Source organism: Charadrius vociferus, unplaced genomic scaffold, assembly GCF_000708025.1.
Source record: "Charadrius vociferus isolate BGI_N301 unplaced genomic scaffold, ASM70802v2 scaffold663, whole genome shotgun sequence".
Classification (NCBI taxonomy): Eukaryota; Metazoa; Chordata; class Aves; order Charadriiformes; family Charadriidae; genus Charadrius; species Charadrius vociferus.
This window is the reverse complement of record NW_009647670.1, coordinates 677,724-693,845: the sequence shown is the minus strand read 5'-3', so window position 1 is coordinate 693,845 and position 16,122 is coordinate 677,724. Positions and strand designations below refer to the sequence as shown.

The 16,122-nt window shown below is 36.6% G+C and overlaps 1 protein-coding gene across 1 annotated transcript in view; it reads left to right on the top strand.

The window, feature by feature from the left end:
• The first annotated feature begins 2,232 nt into the window (after positions 1 to 2,232).
• The window catches only part of VPS13D (vacuolar protein sorting 13 homolog D (S. cerevisiae)), a 103,750-nt gene continuing 89,860 nt past the window's right edge, over positions 2,233 to 16,122 (top strand). The window contains 19 exon segments of the mRNA XM_009881076.1: positions 2,233 to 2,329; positions 3,218 to 3,295; positions 3,534 to 3,724; positions 4,049 to 4,129; positions 4,545 to 4,661; positions 4,883 to 4,987; positions 5,323 to 5,493; positions 6,450 to 6,550; positions 7,165 to 7,333; positions 8,719 to 8,811; positions 9,547 to 9,757; positions 10,127 to 10,306; positions 10,738 to 10,868; positions 11,638 to 11,710; positions 12,223 to 12,387; positions 13,323 to 13,453; positions 14,338 to 14,470; positions 15,913 to 16,116; positions 16,119 to 16,122. The exon segment at positions 16,119 to 16,122 is cut by the window's right edge and continues 2,009 nt beyond it. Of these exon segments, the coding sequence (XP_009879378.1) occupies positions 2,233 to 2,329; positions 3,218 to 3,295; positions 3,534 to 3,724; positions 4,049 to 4,129; positions 4,545 to 4,661; positions 4,883 to 4,987; positions 5,323 to 5,493; positions 6,450 to 6,550; positions 7,165 to 7,333; positions 8,719 to 8,811; positions 9,547 to 9,757; positions 10,127 to 10,306; positions 10,738 to 10,868; positions 11,638 to 11,710; positions 12,223 to 12,387; positions 13,323 to 13,453; positions 14,338 to 14,470; positions 15,913 to 16,116; positions 16,119 to 16,122 (2,435 nt within the window).

The following is a 16,122-nucleotide window of genomic DNA, read 5'->3' as shown; positions in this document are numbered from 1 at the left end:
GGCAAGGTGACCTTTCGCTTCGAGTCCGAGAGGCGCTGGTGCCAACAGGTCTCCTCTCCTGCCTGTTTCCTCCTCCCCGCGGTGTGTTTCCTCGTGTGGAGGGAGAGAAGGGAGAGTGTCCTGAAGGCCGCTCCCCGCCCTTTTTTTGTGTAACCGGGCCCCGAGTAAAATGTCCCCCTTGCGCTGACGGGCAGCGTCATCCCGGCTGCCTTCCCTCCCCCTGCGCTGCCCCTGGCCGGCGCACCCAGGCCCCGCTCCGTCAGGGCCTGCCTCGTCCGCCCTCTTGGGAAAACTGCGTGTTTTTCCGGGAAAAGTGAGTCAGCTTTGAGTGGGGTCCTAGTATGGACTTTGATTCTCATCTTGATAAGCGCTTACTGTTCCGTTTTTAACCTGTATGCTCGGAAAATAAAAACGCTGTCATAGAAAATAAGTGTTTTGGTTTTCTTTCCAGTGGCACAGCAGTGGACTAGAAAGTTACAAATGTAAAAACCTTAAAACATTTGAAAGATTCCTAAATAGTTATGTTCCACAAGTTTAGGTTAAAGTGGTGATTTACTTTACATACAGTTCTTAGGGTGACTTCAGGTGTGGAATTGTTCATGCACTGGAGGTTCTCAGTCACTGGGATGTTAACCTCTCTTCTGTTTCTGAATGGTTCTTCAAGATCTTTTGTCTGATTTGGTTCCTTATACCTCTAGTTTTCTTTATTTACTCTTTTTTTTTTAAGGGTAACATGACAAGGATTACTGTATTTGCTTGTGTTTGAACTTCAGCTTTCTTGTCAATTTTATTAGAATAAAAACCTAAGGTGGTGGCCCCATGTGTCCAAATGCTCAGTCTTTGTTATGTGGAATAATGCTATTGTTTTTGAAAAATGTTGAGAAATTTACGAAGATAAAAATTTTAAATATGCTTAATGTGAAGATATGCTTTATTTGAATGCAATGTTCTGCATGACAGTATTGTTTCACTTTGCAGCCTTTAGGAGAAGCCTTTCATTATTTTCTTATTTTTGGTTATATTATTTAACTGTATTAGTTAAATGTTTTCACTGGATTTTTTTTTTTTTTTAAAGAAATAAAGGTTTAAATAGGGGTGCCTAAAGTAAAGCAAACTTCATTATGGGAAAACCCTGAATCTTAACATAAAATTTAAAATGTAATTCTCAAAGTTGTCATTTTATTCTGCTGTCAGATGTAAATAAGTCTGACATAGCTTGCTCTTCTGCTCAGTGGAACTTAACCTTACATACACTGGTTTAGGGAGGTACGTGAGGTTGGGAGACTTTTCTAAACACAGGACTGATAACGCTTACTGCATTCTAACCACAAGATATGGCCTGTATGTTTTTTCCTTACTGTAATAACATGTTTGATCTTGCCCTTGCAGAAGCTAATAGTAGTTTTGCAATTCACTGGTTAAAAGCTTGAACAGGCACTTAGGGGTTTTAATGGTCTGATTACCACACTAGTTGAAATAGCAAGGGCTGGAGAAGAGTATGAAGGGAAACATTTATGTGTATGACCAGTGTTGCTTTTCTGCTGTAGCTTTTTTCCCCTCCTTGATGCAGTAATCTGTGAAAACCTGTTAGAGTAACTGTTGATGAGCTATTTATGGAGCTTGTATCTGATTACTTCTCACGCATAGTCTTCCCAAAAAAAGGGTGAGTTGTTTCACAGGTGTCATATAAGAATTCTACAAAAATACAGTGGAAGACTCTGTGCTGTTGCTTTAGACCAGGCTTGCAAAAACAGAATGCTGGCAACTTGAAGAAAATACTGGCAGCAGAAGTTGAGGAGGCCAGTGCAAAACTGCTTCCCATCAATGTGGAATTTTAGTCCTCCTTTTTCTGGAAGAGGATTGTAGATTGGCCTTGTTGATTATGGCAACAAAATGCAGTGTTTTGATTAGAAAAAGGATAGAAAGATGAACTTTATTTGCAAGTGGGAGCGGTCTGTAATCATCAAAGCTCTATATGCAACGTTGATTTGAGACTTAACGGGCAAAGCATAAAGCGGTTTTTTAAGGTGGAAATCAAGCTTAGTGTTTTTACTGCTTTTTAGATTGATTACAGTAAAAATTACAGTTATAGCAGTATGTCAGCTCTTCTGAGAGTGTGTATTTCGGACAATCATTTTCTTCATGTCTTTTCTTTCAGAGCGAGACTGTAATTATGGAACAGAAATCCAGAAAATGACAGAAAAACATTAGTTGCCCTCTTCTAGGACAGTCATGTTGGAAGGATTGGTAGCCTGGGTCCTCAACACCTATTTGGGCAAATATGTCAATAACCTGAACACAGACCAACTTTCAGTCGCTCTTCTAAAGGGTGAGGCTTTGTGGTATTTTCTGTAGTGTTTTCACACTGTGATTTAAAAAAAAAATGTTATGTTTTTGTAATAACTGGAAGATGGAATTGAAACAATCACTTAATATTGTGTTTAACATTTGTATAAATCCTTTTAATACAGAGTTATGTGCTAGCACTTTACAATTAATAGTAAATTCTCTTGTGTTCCTATCTTTGTTGCTTTTTATCAACCTTGTTAAACCAATTTATATGAAAATTTCAAAAGTATGCTTAGCATATCTTATCAGCATGTTTAATTTATAGAGTATAGACTGTCATTTTTCTTAATATTGTTCAGCAGCTTTCCTGTTGAGGGACCGTGGCAGGAATTATTCTGTAGTCTTTATCTCTTACGTTTTGGTGCTTGTAGTTACTCCCCTGTCATTAAAAGTCATGGTTTATGTTATGTCATGTTATGTTCAGTGCTTTCTAATTTACCTTTTGCTGCTGTTATCTGCTTTTTTTTTTGAGAGAATATTTTATAACACTTCATAGCTTGTCTATGCATGTTTTTTGTAATACTGAGAAAATACTTGAAGTATCTGTTTTGAAAAGACAAAGGGGAGAGGCTTTCTCCTTGGTTACAATAAAGTTCAGATTTAAAACCTTGCAGAAGATTGCTTCTAGATGATCTCATCAAATAGTTTGAGCACAAGGCATTGGAAAATCAACAAGTATATTAAATAACCATTGCAACTGCAGCACAACTTGAAGTGGTAGGTTGGCTGTTCTCATGAAATCCTGTTTGCTTTTTTTTTTCTTTAAAAGATGATGCTAGTAATTTTAGGCTTATAATATTAACGCTGGCATTCTTTAACATAATTTTGTTTAACAGACTTGTCTTTTTTTTTTTGCTGCTTTCTATAGGTGCAGTTGAATTGGAAAACTTGCCATTAAAGAAAGATGCCTTGAAGGAACTGGAATTACCATTTGAAGTGAAGGCAGGTTTGTATTTTGCTGGTGTGTGCAGGATGAATATTTATAAACAGGAAGTATTGCATATTTTAGAAGAACCTTTACCTGTGAGTCAGAAACTTGAACAAGTAAGGTAACCTGGTTTTCAGGTAATCCAGTTCTATTTTAGCTTCTTTATTTCTTACACCACTTTTTCTTTCAGGTTTTCCAAGTATGATAAAGTATGTTTACACAGGAATCTGATAGCATCTCTGTTTTGTATATTTAGGTTTCATTGGCAAAATAACACTACAGATACCTTTTTATCGCCCACATGTGGATCCATGGGTGATATCTGTCTCAAAACTGCACTTAATTGGTGCACCGGAAAAAAAAGATGATTTTGATGAAGAAAGGGAGAAGGTGCAAGAAAGACAACACAAGAAAGCCCTTCTTCTTGCACTTGAAGAAAAATGGAAAGTGAGTCACATTTGTCTTTCATGGTGAAAAAAGCACTATGGTAGATGGATTGCATTTAAGTCTCCTAACAAGTAGGAGAAAAAATGCATAGGAAACTAAGTTAGAATTTGATTCATACATGCTAACATAGCGCAACATCTGCCTCACCCCCATTACATTGTGTGCCCCACATATGTTGGAGATACTGAAATCTTCTTGGTGGTGTGTTTGGTTTTTTTTTTTTTCTTTCTCCCTGTTCACAGTAATTTCAGTGTAACCAGGTATATTTTTTCCTGACCAGGTGGTACAGTGGTGGTTAATGCTTATCCCTATTTTCTCTTTTAGAAAGAACGACAACAAAAAGGGGAGTCTTACTGGTACTCAGTTACTGCATCTGTAGTCACAAGAATTGTGGAAAACATTGAAGTAAGCCTTTGCATTGTAGAGCTTTTCCCACTTGTTAAGAATTACCTGTGCCCACTGTGCTTCACCATTGTGTAGTCACCAGGAAAGAAATAGTAAATCAAAGGTAGATGTTTAGCAGATGACAGTCCCTTTTCAGACTGTAGGATAGTAGGATAGCATAATAAAGTACACTGTCTTGTGAAAGTGGCTAGTTGTTTTCTGGGAGAAGGGCAGGGCCTAGTGGTATCTGAGAAGATGGAGCCAGAGAATACAAAAACAGAAGTGAGGAATAGTATTTCTCTGAGGTCTAAATAAGTACCTGAAATGTGTTGGAGAACTGCAGGAATTAAATATTAAATTACATCAGTAATTAGTACTGCTATCCACTCTAATGATGTAAATAGTTATCTCTAGTAATGGCTTTTTTTCTGTCTAGTTAAAAATTCAAGATGTCCATTTGAGGTTTGAAGATGGTGTCACAAATCCTTTGCAGCCATATGCGTTTGGCATATGCATCAAAAATGTATCAATGCAAAATGCGGTGTTTGAACCAGTAAGTATAACTTTTTGTACAAGAACTCACAACAGCTAAGATGTGATGCTGTATTTTATGGGTGCTAGTAAATATTTAGTATGATGTATGGCATTTTAATAATGTGGTTATTGTAAGAAATTGAGTCTGGCCATTTCATATTGTTTATTGAGTATGTAGAACTAAAAACTACATGGCACTTGGTGTGTGATCTTGACTTTATTCCACTTTTTCTACTTCAGGTAGAGAAGCTGATGCGGAAAAAACAGCTGGATGTTGCTGACTTCAGTGTTTATTGGGACACCAGCTGCACTTTATTGGGTGACCTGCCTCCTGGTCAGCTACAGGTACAAGAGAGAGATTTGGCATACGAGAGAGTGATTTTTACTGTTGTCTCCTTTCTGTATTGCAAACCTAATTGACTTAGAATTTATTTGATCTAGTGCTTTTAAGGGCAACAGAAGTTTATAGTTTCAGGCTGTAATGATAGGATATATGTGCAACCTGCAAAGGGTCTGCTGTGGAATACCTTGTTTTACCTTTGAAGAGAGTACATGTTTAAGGGGATTTTTCAATGGACTGGCATGCTAATAAAGTGTATTCTAGTATATGAAACCTAATAACATCCTAACAAGTAGTGTACACTTATTTCTTACGGAATAAATTTGCTTGTAACCCACAGGAAGCAATGGATAAAAGTATGGAAAGTCGTGCTCATAATTACATCATGGAACCTCTATGCACTTCTGCTCTTCTTAAGAGAAATTGTTCTAAGGAGCCTTTAAGATCACGCCAGACTCCGCGGCTTGAGTGTGACATTCAGCTTGAGACTATACCCTTGAAGCTTTCACAGGTAAATACCAACCATCTTCATTTAACTCACTGCATCTGAAACAGAGACTGTTGAGGAGCAGGGTAAATGAGGCCATCGTGAACACTGTGCTGTTCAATTTGTAATGCTGTGTTGGGTGTCCAAACTATAGTCTTCAAGATTGCTTGGGTATGCCATATTGCACGCTGCTTTATGGTCAGAATGACTGATTAAAGAAAATATTCCTTTATGTTTTGCTTATCACAATGCCTACAAATTCAAATTGGTAGTTTGACAAAGAGTATATTTTTTCCTTCCCCTGTGCTGCAACTGTAGTTTGTATGTCAGTGCTTCTGAAGATTCTGCTGGTAAAATACCATCTTGAATTATTGATCTCTAAGAAACAGTTGCCGATTCAAACAGTGAAATACCTGTAGGAGTCATAAAACTGGCAGTGTTTGTAACAGCTTAAATACCAATTATTGAAGCATAAAATTTATACTTTCTTAAAGATTCAGTTTTAGAGGTGACTGAAAGGCATATACTATATAAGTTTAAAACCAGGCATTCCAAATTATTTCATTATTTTACTACAACTGGTTATTGAAAAAAAAATTACATTCTTGTTTGTTTATTGTAGTAATAGGAGGGATGTATATGGGGTTTTTTAGTCAATAGACTGAACAGTTTCAGCTGATGTTAGGTTGATAATCTGACATGGAAGGCGATTTCATTCTGTGTGTTTGTAAGTAAGGATGCCTGTAAAATGAATGTCACACATTAACCACTAGGTACTGGGAGGAGATACATGACATTGGAGAACCAAATTATGAATTATGATTAACATTAATCTTAATTCTGAAGCCATATGCAGGCCATTGATACAGATAAATTGAACCTGTGGTTGGTTTTTTTGTTTGTTTTGTTTTTTCCTCCCCTTTGCTTCCGAGAGTACTCCCAATATTGCCTAATTGATCTGTGTATTGTTTTACTAAAAGATGCAGTATCAGCAGATCATGGGATTCTTAAAGGAATTGGCTAGAAAGGAACGACAGCTTAAATTCAGGAAGTGGAGACCAAAGGTTACAGTAACAGAGAAGTAAGTATATCTACATATATGGTGGTGTTAATATGATATTATAAACTAAACTAGGGAGACTAGCATGAAGACAAATATTAAAAAGGTAGATAATAATCATATATTAGAGTTCCAGTTTTCATGTTTTGTTCCCCTACCTCATAAATTAATTTTAAATATTCAGATGTAATTCAAACTTAAAGCCTCAGGTAAAAATAAATTTATTTTAAATCCTTCTTTCACAGCTTCCAAGAACTGAAATTAAGTTGAAGGTTCTACCCACATGCGCACACTGTGGTGGTGTGAAATTTTCTTTGTGGGAAGAGCTCCTGTTAAGTTTCTTTTAATGGTGAATAGGAAAGATGGTACCAGTTCAGACCAGAGGTCTATATAACTCAACATTTTGTTGTCTATGCCTGATATGTAACAGCTATACTAAACCCTGCTGAAGTGGTGGGGACTTCGCAGACCACTGTTCTACATAATTTCTAGAACTAGCCCAGATATGCTGTCTCTAATACTAGTGCTTTTTCTGACCAGTTGTCCTCTGTTTTTTAACTGAACCTCTTCTGGACCTTTTACCAGTATGAGTTTTTTTTAAATACTGGTAACACAGTAATTTTGAAATGTTTCAGCTGCCGAGAATGGTGGATCTTTGCTTTGAATGCTAATCTTTCGGAGATCAGGGAGCAGAGACAGCGTTCTACCTGGGAGTTCGCATTACATCGGGCCCAAGATGCAGTATCTTACACTGACATGTATTACAGCAAGTTGAAAGGGGAACCACTGTCTACGGCAGAGCAGGTATTTAGGTCTGAGTTTTCTAGTGTTGATTAATCATCTTAGACTTGATTTGTTTAATCTTCTCAAATTTAAAATCTGTTCTAATTTAGAAACATCTTAGTTTTACTGCAGGCCATTTTCACTGAACAGACTGTCTTTTGACCACATCTGAGTTTTTAGTGCTTGAAACCTGGGCTTGTGGGAGGTGTGTTTGCAGCAGGGTTCTTGTGTTTTTGTTTTGCTATGCAAAAAGCTGTCTTCTTCTTGAGCTGTAACTGTTTTTCACCAAAAATAGAATTAACTCTCATAGAATGCTCATGTCAGTCTGTGACATGCTTTCTTATCTCGTGTTCTCTTGTAGACTCAAAAAGTATTTAAATATCGGAAGTGTGTCAGGTCACCCATATGGTTGGGTAGATAATGTGGGAAAAATTGTGGCTACTTGACAGTGGTTTTGAGGGGGACTTTGTTGTTCTTTTGTCTTCCCCCAGTTGATTTTAGGATGAAGAATTTAGAGGGAAAGTGCCCCTAATAATGAACCTGTGTCCTCCTTCAGAAAGAATAAAACCAATGAACTATAATTAGCTGCGTTTTATCATTAGCTGCTAGGTGTACTGGGACTTCTTCGTTAAATCAGCTCAGGGCACCATGTACCTCACCTTAATTACAGGTGTGATTCTACTGATACTTTAAGTTGTATGTAATCATTATGTATGTTGTTTAGATGTGAACTGTAGGAGTAGGTCGGTGTACTGGAAATTTTATACCACGTGGCAAAGCAGCAGACTTTTACCTTCATATAGTGTGTATTGTCTTCAGCAGAGCTGTGAAATGTAACAAGGGCAATGATACTGGCCTGGAAAAAGGCCTTTTGCTTTCTTGTTCCATGGTATATTTTTTAGACTTGGGTGGTGAATCATCAGCTTCCACAAACAACTTCCGAATCAGTACAAAGGAGACAACATGTCTAAGTAACTGAGTGTGAATACTTCGTTGCCCTAATTTATGCAAGTTCATTTCCTCTACCTTCTTTACTCAAGATAGAAGCTTTTTTTGCTCCTGGATAAGCAAGTCATTGTGTTGAATCGAGTTATTTTCCATGGCTTAAGTTTTGTGCTGCAAACTTTGCTTTTGTTGAATGATAGGACAATATAGCTGGGCAAGGAATTTTTACCATGAAAAGTGTTAAAACAATGCATTTTACAATGCAAATAAACTTTATTTGTAATATGGAGGAATGTCAGTGTTACGGTTGCCTACATGACTTTTGTTTATTGGATACTATCATTAATGCCATGTTAGTTTTTTCTATGAATCTCTAACTTAGTGCAGAGAAGTTTGACACATTTGTGAACAAGATGCTATATTCTTTTGGTGCAGTTACTTTACCTTTTTTGTCTTTTCAGGCAGAAATGCTTCGTATTGAAGATGAGCAAACTTACGAAGAGTTGAAGATACTGTATGAGATAGTTCATGATAAATTTCATGACCTAGCTGAGGTGAGGAACATTCTGCATACAGGGTAACTTTTGAAATCTTTAAGTGAATTATTCTGAGGTATTGTGTTCTGTTCTGCTGGGGAGTGTTAGCAGGTAGTTGTTTTGATTTAGAACTGTGGCATTAATGCTAAAATTGCAGACAGTGCTCAGTCCCTCGAGTTTTTACTGGTGTTTCACTTGAACAGTGAAATCTTTTGTCTAGTCATATGATGATCTTCCTCAATAGTATCCTTACCAGAATTCCTAGGGCAGGTATTCATCGTAAAAACGGAGTGTGGAAATAAGGGCCTATAATGAGTATTTTCCCAAAATAAATATATGGCAGAAATGAGGCTCATTTAAATGGCTTTCTGAGCACTCTGCATAAAATATGAACTAATCTCTGTAACAGTACAGTGTCATCTCTTTCAAATACAGTTGCTAAAATGTAGGGCTGTGTTTTATGGTGTCCAATGACTTCTCATTTGGTTTAGTGTTTCTAGGCTAAGATTTAAATAATGCCATAGGGCTTCACATATGAACACGCAGCAGTTTTAACTGGTGATATGTTTGTTATTTCTTTGCTGCTGCTCTCCTAATAGGCTAAGTATTGATTGAAAATATCAGTGCTGATATACTGAAGAGTGCTGAGTAAATAGTAAATGAAATTGTATTTTTATTGTGACTTTTTTGTACAGTTGTGATATTCTTTCACTGATCAGCTGTAATGTGTATGTCTTCGATGTTCAAACATAGAGTGTTAAAGAGCCGCTGCCTGATTCCCCTGGAGGTTCCCCAACGGCAGAATCTCCACATGGCAGTAGCACTGGAATGCTGCAGTATCTTCAGTCTTGGTTTCCTGGTTGGGGAGGTTGGTATGGATATACTCAGCAAACATACGAAGGTGAACCTTTTGAAGGGCTGCTGCCAGACCCAAAGGAACAGTGGAGTCCAGAAGACATACTAGGTATGGGAATATAGGGTTTTCTCTTTCTTTTTAAGGCTGCTGACGCTACCATAGTTCAATACCTGGTAAAGGTGAATAGAAAAAACTCTGGTTCTGTACTGTTAAAAGATTATGTGTGGCAACTAATGTACCTAAGCAGCAGAGCCTGTCTAAACCTGTTAAAAAATCTCAGTAGTTGGTGTAACCTGAGTTTTGTTAAGAAAGAAGGTATATGTGCTTTATTTTTTGTTTCTATTTTTCTTCCCGAAACCTGAGGAAATCCATATTTTCAAATTCAGAGAAACTTTTTTGTTCTTCAGTAGCCTTTCAGAAACTTGATTTATTTAATGTATTCTTTTGTTGTTTTGTGTTTGTTTTTTTTTTAATTAGGTGCAGATGAATTTTTTGATCCTGCTGCAGATGCTTCTAGCATGAATACCTTTACAAAGAGAGATCATGTTTTTGCTAAATTAAATCTACAGTTGCAGGGTGGCTCTTTCACTCTGTTGCATAAGGAGAAGAAGGTGGTGCATGCTGAGGAGACTGCTTTTATGCAGCTGGAGTTTTCAGGTATTAAGTCAATTTCTGTTCTTAAAAAAGACCAGAGCTTTGTCTGCCTTTAGACCTTCCTTTGGTTTTTGTTTTTAATTCTTTAAATTATTGTACTGAAACAAAGTTCAAAATGAAAATGTGAAAACAGCTTGTGGAAGTTGATGTATCAAGTAAAAATAAGTTTCATCAGGCATGTGAGTGCTTTCAACACAGAAATCTAATTTTAGACATTGTTATATGTGAAAGGAAGACAACTATAGAAATACATACTTCACAATTGTAATATATTCCAAATTTCCATGTTCAATTGTTTGAGTAGAAATAAATATATATAAGCACTTCCGAAAAACTTGTTTGTTTCATGATATTTGTTATCTGTAAAATTTACATAAAAGCCATGCTGTGTGCTATTAATAATAATAAAAGCATTTTATGTATTTATATTTCAGGTGTAAAGCTCTTAGCAGAATCCCTTCCTCGCAGAAATTCTTCCCTTCTCAAAGTTCAACTTGGTGGTCTTTTTCTGAGGGATTTGGCGACAGAAGGGACTATATTTCCTGTTCTTGTTTTTCCGAATCCTGTAGGTCAAAAAAACTCCTTAAGTTACTATGTAGGATGCATAAGTGTGTATGAAAATAGTTATATTCCAAAACTCAACACAAGTTCTTTCTTGGTTTGTATCTTATCCCAGAAAGAGAACACAAAAGTCTTGGAGAAAAAATTCCACTTGTTGAGCTCAGTTTTCCCCTCCCTTTCTGAAGATCATTCTTAGAACTCTTCATTGTTTGCTCTGTATGTTTGTAACTTTAATGTTACAGTTATGTGTGTTGGGAAGAAGATGATTTGTTGAACAATATTTTATTTTTGGAAAAATCGTCATTGCTGCTTAATCAGTGATTGTTCTTTTTCATAAAGCTGGTTGATCCAAGTAGGGTTTTATTTCACCTGTATACTGTTACACTAAAAGCAGAAATGCAGAACTCTTTTTTCAGCAATTCATTAGGAAGAAAGATTTCAAATACCTCTTCTGAGCAAACAAAATTTGAATCTAATTCCTTGAGAATTTCCTGTGTATTTTGTACTTTGTCATTTGTCAAGAATTGACTGAAATTTGCACTTCAGACTTCAGTCTGTCTGTCACTTGAGTAGATAGCATTAGCTTCTTAGTCATGCTTCCCTCTCTTGTTTGACTACATCAAGGAAAAAAATGCATATAATAATCTCAGACTGTATTTATAATTCACTTATAAAGTGACCATAAGACTGATACAGAAAATACTTTTATGCTTATATCAGGTGTCTTGGTTGTTTTTATCTAAACAATCTTTTTTCTTTTAAATTCTTACCAGCAAAAAGAGGTTGGCTGCATGTCTTCCTTTGGACTCCAGAGTTTGTCATCAGAAATGTCTAATCAAAATGCTGGTAAGGATTTCATTTTATGTTTGGTGGTAGCAAGTGTATGAGATAATTCCTACAAACTCGAAATCTCAAAACTGTGTCCCTAAAGTTTGAATTCTTGCAAATGCTTTTTGCAAGTAGTAAAGATAAAATTATAGAAGCTTTGTTCAGACATAAGGGCACGTGCAAGTTGACTTTAAAGAGTGAGTAAGAAAAACTGCAATGGGAGTCACACATGCTGTTTGTCTTGGTTTAAAAAAAGAAAAAAAATGTTAGGAGTTCAACATTAGGACCCCAGTTATGGAAATGTTTTTTGTGTGTACAAACGTTGAATTCTGTTGATTGTAGAAGCTGATCATATTACTTGCTTTTCTGTCACTGAAGAATTTTCAGACAGGTACTACTTTCCTAGTAGTATCAATTAAAAAGTAGTTATTAAATCCTTTGGGATATGTTTTTTGCTTTTGTTTATTTGTTTGTTTTGTGGGGTTTTTTTTAGAACTGCTTTTTGTAACTCATTTTTTATTCAATTGCAGATCCGGATGCCCCAGTGTTTGAGATGCTTTATGAAAGAAATCCAATCCACAGCAATTTTGAGAGGCGCCTGGAAGTCAGTACCAGACCTCTAAATATTATTTACAACCCACAAGCCATTAAGAAAGTAGCTGACTTCTTCTACAAGGGAAGGGTTCATGCCTCAGGTTAACCTTTAATGTGTTTTTTTTGGTGGGCTTGGTGGTATTATATCTTTGATATATCTTATCTTTGATTTTTATCTATTTTAATTTTTAGAAATATAAAGCATTAATCAAAGAATCTTCACTCCAAATTAAGCAATACTCTGAGTCTTGCTCAGAGCCCTGTCCAACCTGAACATGAATGTTTACAGGGATGGGGCATCTACCACCTCCGTGGCAACCTGGGCCAGTGTTTAACCACCTTCATTGTAAAAAATGTCTGCCTTATATTTAACCTAAATCTCCCCTCTTTCAGTTTAAAACCGTTACGCCTTATGCTGTTGCAAAAGGCGCTGCTAAAAGGTTTGTCCTCATCTTCCCTGTAGGCCCTCTTTAGGTACTGGAAGGGGCTCTAAGGTCTCCCTGGAGTCTTATCTTCTCCAGGCTGAACAACCCCAACTCTCTCAGCCTGTCCTCATAGTGGAGGGGCTCCAGCCCTCAGATCATCTTTGTGGCCTCCTCTGGACCTGCTCCAATACGTTGAAGATGTCCCTGCTTATTGCAGAGGGATTGGTCTAGATGACCTTTAAAAGGTCCCTTCCAACCCAAACTATTCTGTGATTCTATGGATGATTTTTTTGTTTGTTTCTTTGTTTAATTAAATCGGGAATTTTGCTTGGGCAGACTCATGAAACTTCTAACTTAAAATTGCAAGTTGCTGTGATACCACATGGTGGATGTTCATGCTGCCTAAATTAAAACGCATAAATAAGGAGGACTGTTTCTGTAATCTCTCCTTGAAATTGATGGAGAACAACGGGTTTTTTGAGGGTCAGTTAGCAGAATATTTTGCTGCTAAAATTTAAAATAGATCTTTTCTTTTTTCTCTGTCTTTTTTTTCCTGTTTCAGTAACAGATGAACAAAATTATACCTAGTCTGTTTTGTGTCTCTTCTGCAGGTTTTGGATATCAGTCTGAGTTAGAGGCAAGAGTGGCTGAAGCTGCCAGAAGACAGTACAACAAGCTGAAAATGCAGACAAAAGCTGAAATCAGGCAAACCATTGATCGTTTACTAGTAGGAGACTTCATTGTAAGTTTTTGCCCCCAAAATGCTTACACAGGCTTTTTGCCCTATGTTTTAGGGCTTGAAGCTCTAAAGAGTAGGGGTTTCTTGTTTGTTTGTGTGGTGCTCTTTTTAAGAAAGTGGGGAGTTTTACGTGTGTTACTGTAGTATTCCTTTTGCTGTCAAACAGTCCATTTTTGTGGTGTAGACCTGTTGTGAATAATGGCAGAATAGTATTTTTCTGTTCTTACCCCATTACTGAGATGACTTCATGCTAATTTAATGGCTCCAGTGTGCACTGGAGCTCTGTTTGTCCAACTTAGTGAATTTGTGTGTAACGTATTTAAAGGTCATTTTCTAAATTAAAAAATTGCCCCACCTTTATTTGGTTTTGCTCATTCAGTTTTCAAGTAATATTAGTATATGTATCAGTATCATTAATCCCTAACTTTGGAGTTAGCTATATTGATGCAAAATAGTTTTTTTATATCATTTTCAGTAAAATGAAAAAATATTTGTTCTGAAAAAGTAATAGTTTGATGTTTGATAAAGCAGTCTAGCACATGTTGTATTTAAGGATAGCCTTGACAAGGATGTTTCTGATCCAGTGTCATGTAAAAGGTAGATGCCTTCTCTTAGCTATGCAGGTGGGTTCACTCCCCTCAGTTTGGAGATGGGAAGTCCCTCCGGTGAGGGCTATTGTAGGATGGGATGTTTCACCTACTGAAAATGTCTCTTCATTGACCGTAATGGGAGTCTGTGCTTTAACAAGCTGCCAAACTTCAGTATGACTGAAGGTTAGCTCTTCAGCTGAAAAAGTGGCTAACTAAATTGATTTGTTTGACATGCCTTTTTTTGTATGTGAGTGGAGACTATTTCTTACGGGCTATTATATCTTCCTTAACTTTCAGGAAAACAGCAAAAGCTGGACTGTGTGCCTTGATATTTCTGCCCCTCAGGTGATCTTTCCTGATGATTTCAAGTTTGTGGATCCAGTGCTAGTTGTTGTAGATCTGGGAAGAATATTACTTACCAATTCTCAAGGTACAATCTAGAATTATTGCAGCTTTCCTCTTTTCACTTTCTCCCAGGAACTCTTCTGTCTGTATAGAAAGTAGAGATGTCTTAAGGTTTTTTCCACTCTATATGCATAGAGTTTCACATAATAATTATATTATCAATAATTTTTAAATTAAGATTGATGTACAGTTTTAAAAATAAGGGGGGGAGGGTGCACGTTTTTTTGTTTTGTTGGGGATTTGGGATTGTTTTGCAATTCATGTTTAAGTTAAAGGCTCCCCTGTGATATGTTGAACCTCTTGAAGGCAGTGAACAGGTGTGAAGTTAGCGTGTCAGGGACTTGACCATAGTTTTGATTTTGACTTGGAGTGGTATAAGATTTAGCTGTTGAATGCTTTTTGGGGACAGTACTCCCAGTGGAAGCATGCTTTAAATAAGCCCTCCAGTTTTGGAGTCACATGGATCTCTGTCCTTGGCACATATGTGCCAAGAATAAAAGTGAAAGGAAAATTGATGTCCTTTGTATCAAAAGTTAAGAGCATTGCTGCTTAAACAAATCATTGCTTCTTTCCTATTTCACTAGGAAAACAACACAGGAAAATTAAAAAGAAAGTACAGTGGAACTTGTAAATAAAATTAGACCTACTTAAAATCTAGCAGAACTTTTATGGTGTGTGAGGATATGTTAAAATAAAAAATGGAAGAGATATCTACGTGGTATTCATTTCCCTTTTTAAAAAGTACAGCTATAGGATGAGCTGTTTTGTGGTGCAGTGGAAAGTTGAGGTGTCAAGCCCAAAATTGTCTACAGTGGAGTGTTTTTACTCTGGATGTCTGAATCATTGTATCTTTTCTAACACTAACTAATCTCTGCAAGGTTTTAGTTGCTTCCTTTTTAGTAAATTCTGTCTCAGGGCGAACTAGAAAAAGAACACAAATCGGCATAAAGATTGATTTGTATTTCCTTGTGAAATTGAGGCATTGAGCTGTTTAGAGTAGCTTGGGCTTAAAAAAAAAGGTAAAAAAGAACAGGAAGGTTTTGGGGGGTGTTCCTGCTTTATAGAGTAGAAAAAAATCCTTTTCTTATAACAATAAAATGAAAGTTAGTATCAGGCAATAAACTTAATTGGACAAAAACTTCTGATCATATGTATATTGCAGTTAAGTAGCTCTTAACTTTCAGTTGGTTGTGAGTTTAGGATTGAAAGAATAGCATGGGCAGAGTAAGGGAATTTTTAAATTTTTTTTAAAACAAGGTGATCAAAAGTAAATCATGTAGTAATAGTGGGTTAAAAAATGAAACAATAGCATCTTCTAATAGATTCTGTAATGTGTTGTAACTGACATCTGCATGTATTTAAAAGAAACATGGTAAATTTCTTGTTGAGAAACAAAAAAGTGACAGTGGAAGGGGGGCGAGGACATTTCTGGGTATGTTTATTTACTATTACTCTTTTAATCCACAGAAGAATCTAAAAGGAGTGCAGATACTTTTTCTTTGGAAGTCAATGAATTGAGTGATGAGGAATATAAAACACCACTTGCAACTCCTCCCAATACTCCACCACCGGAATCTAACACTAATAGTGGCATCAAAATGTCTGAATTTACTGGAGTAGAAATAAGTGAAGAGCAGCTACAAGCACACTTAATGAGTAAAAAAATGTATGAGAGAT